The 7,728-nt window shown below is 42.5% G+C and overlaps 2 protein-coding genes across 3 annotated transcripts; both read right to left on the reverse strand.

Moving 5' to 3' along the window:
• Nucleotides 1-3,386: 3,386 nt before the first annotated feature.
• On the reverse strand, nt 3,387-5,807 carry LOC117047934 (N-acetylglucosaminyl-phosphatidylinositol biosynthetic protein-like). Of its 2 annotated transcripts, none has more exons than XM_033151182.1 (2): nt 5,447-5,807; nt 3,387-3,942 (listed from the first exon to the last, which is right to left on the reverse strand). In XM_033151182.1, exons 1-2 carry the CDS (start codon nt 5,737-5,739, stop codon nt 3,459-3,461), a joined length of 777 nt encoding a protein of 258 aa, XP_033007073.1. In that variant the 5' UTR covers nt 5,740-5,807; the 3' UTR covers nt 3,387-3,458. The 2 variants fall into 2 exon arrangements, with proteins under 2 accessions (XP_033007073.1, XP_033007072.1); XM_033151181.1 differs by having other exon boundaries at nt 3,389-3,947; nt 5,452-5,805.
• On the reverse strand, nt 3,954-5,432 carry LOC117047935 (lysosomal-associated transmembrane protein 4A-like). Its single transcript, XM_033151183.1, has one exon. The coding sequence runs from the start codon at nt 5,320-5,322 to the stop codon at nt 4,633-4,635; it is 690 nt and encodes a 229-aa protein (XP_033007074.1). The 5' UTR covers nt 5,323-5,432; the 3' UTR covers nt 3,954-4,632.
• Nucleotides 5,808-7,728: the final 1,921 nt, after the last annotated feature.

Here is a 7,728-nt window from a genome sequence, read left to right on the forward strand (position 1 = left end):
CTAGGATATTTTCTTAAGTGTATAAACAAGAAGAATTGTATTTGTGTTTGTATTTGATTTATATATGTAGGTGTGGGTGTGGGTGTATGTTTGTTATGAAAATACCAATAAATTCTTATTTAAAAAAAAAAGAAAGAAAATCTTTTAAGTTTGTTTCTAACATGGCAACAATTAGTACAAGCATGCAGTTGCCAGCTTTATATTGCTCATATTAGATCGCATCAGTCCTTTCCTGTACTTTTATCACAAGGCAATGCTAAGGCTGATGTGGCCACAACAGAACAGATTTGTGTTATCACACCATGGGACAGTCATGCTATGTTTCACCAACATGCAAAAAGAGTTGGAAAAAGGTTTTAGCTTCTTTAGAACATGCAACAGCTATCTTACAGCAGTGTCTTCAATGTTCTCAGACTGCACCATCACCTTCTACTGGTTTAAATCCCAGAGGGTTTACAAGCAAATGTAATTTGGCAACACAGTATTTTTCCTTTGTTTTCTTTGGACGCATTCTCATTATATTTGGACAACTCCTCAAGAAAGGAGAAGCCACAAGGCAAGTTCTCATAACCTGCTTACTGTAGTCATAATTTTGCAGAGTTTTGTCAACAATTGGAAATTTATTATTAATTTGGAATATATTGAGAGATTTCACAGCACCTTAAAGGCTGCTTTTGTTAAAATTAAAAGGAAAAAAGTGGAAATGGTTTCCCCGCAAATCAGGAATGGTAGCTAAAGTTTCTAAGTTCTAAATTTAAACATCACAAATTTATTTAAACATTACAAATTTATTAATTCAAATTTATTAGCTCCAATTGGAAATCATTTTGGCCAATCCCAAACCACAGGGGAAATGGGCGGGGCTACGTTTTTGTGCTTACTTTTTCAGATTTAGTTTGGTTCCAGCTCACTGTGTGTGAACAGCTCGCTGCGTGAAACCATGGAAAGATGGATTGGCGTCAGGATCCAATGTTCCACCTGATGCCCAACCTAGCATCACTGCAGATCCAGGACTCTCACCCAGACCTGATGCTCAACCTGGCCGCACTACAAATCCATGACCCCCAGAGGGACCAGAATCGCGTGTCGCTACAGCACTCCAGATTCAAGACCCACAGAGAGCCACTACAGCATCATCATGTCACTTGGGGAGAAATCAAGGCTCTCTCATCACATCATGGCAACTTTCACTTGTTTAACCACTAACTCGTTGCAGACACATGAACATAACTATGTACAACATTAATGTGTCAACAACACGTTTATAGAAGACACCACCCCTCCATTGAGGAACAAGTTTATTTTGTTGAACTTTTGACACAGACATTAAGATATTGAGCCCTCACTTTCTGAGAGACTAAAAAGTATTCTTATTGCTAATTGTTTCATTGTTTGATGCAAAGTGTACATAGGGTTTTATATAAAGTTTATGTTTGTATAATGTTTCATATGAAAAGGTTTACAAGGTTAATGCAATTGTTGCACAGGTTTTGCCTCATGACATACACATTATGCCCATAAAAGCGGCATTCCTTACCCTCTCACAGAAGTGACTTTCCACGCTTGACACAGATATGCTGACACCCTTGCTCATCTAACTGATTTGGCCTTTTGCATTTAATAAATTAAAAGGGGGGAGATGTGGGAATTATAGTTTAGCCAGGCGTTGGCATACCACGCCGCTCTTGTCTAGATAGAATAATTAGAATAATTAATATACAGTGTTGGCATACCACACTAAATTAGGTAAGCTACAGAGCTTCATTTGGCATACCATTTGGCTCTGTGGGCACCAAGTTGGGAAACACATGTTTAGGCAGAGCAGGAGAACAAAGGAATAGGTGGAAAAGTACTGGAGATCATGAGGTGTTTAGAGGAGGGGGTGAGTGATAGAGCTCTAAGCATGCATCAGGTCACGTACTCAATGAAGGGAGGAAAAGGGTGTGTTATTAGGAGGGGCTTTCCATATTTGGTATTGGAAGGTAGCACCTTTCCTTATTTGGTCTTTGGAGTTCTCTGTGTATGTTAATGTTTAACTTAGCTGTGAGTTTTCAATAAAAGGAGCCCCCTAGAATGCTCTGGGCGGCCTTCCCTTCACATCATCCTGTTCATCGCGTCAGTTAATTTCCTACAAGCAACAATATCTAATATTGGTTTTAATATCTAATATTCCATATTCCATAACAACAAGCAACTTCTCTTTCCAGTCTATTTCTGAAATTCCTTTGTATTAAGACAGCTACTTTGAGATCTTGTATAGAATGTCCTGGGAGACTTAAGTGTTCTCCTACTGGTTTCTCTGTCTTGTGATTCCTGATATCAGATTTATGTCCATTTATCCTTTGGCGTAGGGTTTGGCCTGTTTGTGCACTGTTGGCATTTGATGGCATACACAATGTTAGAAGATGAGCAATTAAATACTCCTGAGATGGTATGTTTGATGTTGTTGGGGCCAGTAATGGTGTTGTCCGGGTTTATGTGGCAGCACCTGCCCTGAGCCTTATTACTGCTGTTGGACCTCAGTGGTACCTGATTTTTAAGTATCTGCTACACTACAAGCCTTTGTGCAAAAGCTGCTTTGTGGGAAGTGGACAACAATCATATGGCCTACCCAAAACTTAAGAGCAAGAGAAGATAAAGTGTCTTGAGCAGTTGCACTAGAAAACCTGTTTACTCAAAAGTAAGCCCTTCTGTGTTCAAGAGAACTTACTCCCATGTAACACAAGACTGGAAGCCGTGAGGTGGCATGGTGCCAGTGCTGAAGATAAATAAATATGTCTGCTAGAAAGAGTTAATGGGCAAATGTCTTTTTATTACGCTTTGCTCTGAATTTGTTGCCTATCCTAGGTTTTTGGTTTAGGCACCCCTATATCTCACAACATTCCTTTTTATTTTATGTGTTTGCATGTTTGAACAAAGCCAACTGTATGCATTATGACTCTTCTTCTAGGCCCTCTACCTGCAACAATAGCTCTTGCTCAGGTCATCATGATCCATGAATTCACAGCAGCCTCACCTGTATTTCACTTGTTAAAAGTGGCAGCCCCACACAGTTCCTGCCAAGCAGCATGTGAATCCACATGCAACTGCATGCGGTCCGCCACAGATCTAAACTGGATTTTATACTTGCCAGGTCTTAAAATATTTAGGCGCCAGGTAGAAACTTTCTTCTATAACCAGGTCTTTGGTGTTCAACTATATGTGACCTTTTAGAAGTGGGTGAGATGCTTTTAATGTACAGGTATTTCTCTTTTCTCTCTGCTTTATTGCATCTGTGTGTGGGGTTTGTTGCCTTTTTGTTTGGCTGTAAGTCACTTTGGGCTTCCCTGGGCAAGATAAAAGAACTGACAAATTTAGTAAATAATAAAATAATAATAAAACCAGCCATAATATCATGCAGCAAAACTTAAGTGCATTTAAAAGGTAGATACAAACAGAAAGGCAATTTCTGATCAACTCTATAGCATTAGAAAGAAGCAACATGAAGTGCAACGTATATTTTGGATCTCATTACCTTTTCTATATACGAGCCTGCTCACAACAACAACAGTTATTGTGCTTTTATCTCTTCTAGATACATCTGGAGTGAAGTCAGTAGGATCAACGGCATTAGGAATGACAGAAACTATTTCAGGATTCAGTGCTGCTCTCAACACAGTATTTTCCTTGCTAGTGTAAGAAACACATATGATGTGGTTTGTATCACATAGCGATACAGTCAAGAGTTTGTTTGTAAGCACCGAACTAACATCAGCAAATCCAAAAAGGGAATGGTCTGTAAAAACTGTCCAAAGTTGCATTGTCTTGGCATGGAACAGGGCATCATGAGCCATAGCAGAAAACAAACTATGGGCATGGACAATGGTGACTCTTTCACGTACAAATATATACCTGAGCAGAGGCAGGCTATGGAAGAGAGTTGTTGCAGTAGACTGGTTGTACATGACTTTTTATTTTTTATTTTTTTAACAAGATTTTATTAAACATCATTTATAAACAAAGATGGAAATGCACACAGATTGGAAGCATGCAACTGACACAAATGTAATTTCTTGCTGCACTTTTGCTGCATTCACAGCATATAGGAAAAACTTCAAATTAGTGCCAGCTTTAGGCTTCCTGAACATACTGTTTCAAGGCATTGAATAACAATAAAGAAAGCTAAGAGAAAGTGCAAGTAAATATACCACATCTGTCATATACCACATCTGAACTTCCCACTACAATATAAATGAAGAAAAACACAAGCTGTTATCTTGCCAACTGATCAGATTGTCCTTCAGAACTAATCCGTATCTGTAAAATACCTGATCATGTGAACACCTACGTCGGATCCTAATCCTTATTTATCAAATTAAATGAAAACGCAAATGCATATGAATGAAGTTATATACAAATATAGAGGTACTTGCAGAATTAAACCCTAAGGCATAACTGTGTAAGATGATTGAGATGATCAATGAGATTAAAAACTACTGGCGGGGGGTGATTTTCATATGGATTTTAGTAAGGTTATATCAAATGCCTCTCAACCATGTGGCTTTGCACCTAAAGCCCTGAATATTAAAGCAGTCTGGCAATATAAAAAAGTGAAGCTGGTACGGGTGTTCAACCACAAGTTTTCAGTTTTCTTCAGGCAGGTATGTAAGGAGGTGGAGGTTCCTTCTCCGGCATCTTTACTGCCATTTCATAGGTTGGCAGGACATACTGCGGAGGTGCTTCAAATGCAGGGTACACTGCGATCTCAGGCGAGTTTCTGTTGCAAATGTATTTATAGCAATTCCACACACAGTTCATGAGGTAGGCCTTCAAGATGATCACCAAGGCAAAAAACACCAGAACAGTGAACAGAAGACAGCTTGAATCAAGGGAAAGGAGGTCATCTTTGTACGGAAACTCTGGCAGCTGATCCAGGTAGTCCTTTATTCTTGGCAAGTATGTCCAGGAACTTCTAGCCACCAGACAGCTGAGAACAAAGTCAAAGAGCTGGTAACAGAAGAATGGAATCAGCCAGCCAACTCGATGAGCAATTGCTCCATACACCATCAGAGCACTTCTTGTGAACATGAGGAGCGAGACAGCAAAGAGAACACATGCATTTTCAGCCACCCTCTCAGAGGGATAGTAGCTACCAATGATTTCAGATTGGATATAATCCACTGTTGGCACAGTATTAGGGTGAGCAACTTCAACAGTCAGCAAAATGCTCATCAACAGATTCACTACCATGTGCCAAGTGCCCAGGATGATAGTGCCGGTGCGGACATGGCAGCAGCAGCAGCGGGTGCCGTAGAGCCGGTCGCGGGCCCGCTTGGACGTCATGGCGGTGTCGCTGATGGAGCCGGCCCGCTTCGTTCACCTCGGAACGGAACGCTGAAGGCGCTGAGGGGTCCCCTTAAAAGCGTCCCTACGCGTCCGGATAAACTAATCAGCAAGCGCGTTGTACATGACTCTTAATGGCAAATAATAGACTTTCAGTCCATTGGTGAGGTAACGAATGCCTTTACGGTCTTCATACGCATGAGTGACAATGATAACTTGGTGTCCTCTTTCAATTAGGCACTGTGACAATTGGTAGATGTGGCTTTCCACTCCTCCCATGTTTGGATAAAAAAAGTCCGACACCATGCAAATGCTATGAATTTTACTTGAACGTGATGGAGATTTATGACAGTTCACCATGGAAGAACACATGGAGGAGAGGAACTGCATGTGATTTCCTGCTCTTCGACAGGCCATAGTAGTTTAGCAATCAGTCCGAAAAGTAGACATTCAACATGAAGGAAAGGCTCCATCCACTACCTAAAAGAGCAAAGAAGAAAATACACATTACACATAAAAGGCTAAAAAAACAACCCCTCACCTCTTACAGGGGTCTTCATTGTACAGCACAATACTATGCATGCTTCTGTCAGAAACAAACCACATTCTGGTCAATAGCGTTTATTCCTGTCCCTAGTAAGTGTGTTCAGGATTGCAGTGTTAGAATAAAGCCATTATCATGCAATTTATCTGCGTCCCGCGCAGCGTTCAAAACTAACCAGTCGTCAGCTGCTTTGTGCAATTCAGGAGTGAGTGCCCCCCTTGCGACCAAGTTGAGATTTCCAGTCATGTGGTTTGCAACCGAAATCTCCTCTGGCTGGGTGGAAGAGCAGAGAGCAGTGTCACTAACTAAAGTGTTCCCTTTCCACTTACTCCTTTGGATGTGCTAAGGAAGAGGAAACCCTTTCATTGTTGTACAAAGCTCTTTCACAGTTAAATAGGTTGCTTTTATCTTGCCAGGGATGGGTGTTACTGTCGCATACATGCCTAAACTTAAGTCCCACTGTGCTTGCTCTCTGTACAACCTGTACCCTCCAAGTACCACAAAAAGGACCACATAAATTCTCTATGCAAAGGTGTGTGTTTTTTTTACAAATTCATGAAGAGAAAGGTTTTGGTAAGCTACCTGCTCTAATTGCGTAAAAGAGGTTTGGTTTTTATTTTGCTGGAATGAAACTGCATTCACATCTCTTCTAGACTGCTTTGCCACTTAGAATCATAAAATGCGGGTGCTGTAGAGCCGGTCGCGGGCCCGCTTGGACGTCATGGCGGTGTCGCTGATGGAGCCGGCCCGCTTCGTCCTGAAGGCGCTGAGGGGTCCCCGTAAAAGCTGTTGTCGCACACTTATTAGTCTGCCAGAAAGAGAAAATCACATTACAGGGTGCTGCAGGTGAAACCCATACCCCTTGGAGAGAAGCGCTTAAGGATTTTCTCTCCTGAAAATACCCCTCCTGGCTCCTCTTTTCCCCTGGCACAGGGGTCTGCAACCTTTAAGACAAAAAGAGCCACTTGGACCCATTTCCAAAGGGAAAAAAAAACCTGGGAGCCGCAAAACCATTGCGACATTTAAAACAAATATAACACTGCATATATTGTTTCTTATCTTAATGCTATATATACAGGATCGTGCAGTCAGCTGCTATAGCTGCTATATCAATGAAAAATATGAGCATGTCTGATCTGTGACTTTTGATGGCTAGTCCCAGTTATTATTCTCTAATGAGGGGAGAGAGATGCACCCCATATGGTCCCAAATGCATGTATGCTTTGCTGCTTTTGATGCCCCAAATACAAAACCCTCTCGTATTCTGAGCAAGCTTGGGCTTGCTCTCCTGGGTGTTGAATGAAGTCAAGGTGTGCATGTAGGGGTGTGTGTGTGTGTTTGTTTTGAATCAAATAAAGGGGGTGTTGAATAAACTCAGGGGGTGTGTATGTGTGTTGAATCAAGTCAAGGTGTGTGCGTGTGTGTACGGGGGTGTATGGGTGTTCTCCCAGGCTCCCTTTAAAAAAACGGGGATAAGCCGCTCTGAAGGGGCACCATGCACCCCTTCACAACGGCTCATCCCCGCTTGCTTTGAATGGAGCTGGGGAGGAGGGGTGAGCTTTCACCCCTGTCCCCAGCTCCCTTCAAAGCAAGCGGGATGAGCACAGGGCGTGGGGTGGTGGAGAAAGCAGCATCCCGGCTGCTTTCTCCACCACCCCGCGCCCAGCCGCCGATCCCAAAAGCCTGCTTTTGAGATCGGCGGGAGGGCGCAGAGTGGAGAAAGCAGCCGGGATGCAGCTCTCTCCAACCTGCGCCCAGCCGCGGATCCCATTTTGGGATCGGCACACAGGGCGAGGGGTGGAGAGAGCTGCATCCCCACTGCTTTCTCCACCCTGCGCTCTGCTGCCGATCCCAAAAGCCAG

This window comes from Lacerta agilis, chromosome 6, assembly GCF_009819535.1.
Source record: "Lacerta agilis isolate rLacAgi1 chromosome 6, rLacAgi1.pri, whole genome shotgun sequence".
NCBI lineage: Eukaryota > Metazoa > Chordata > Lepidosauria > Squamata > Lacertidae > Lacerta > Lacerta agilis.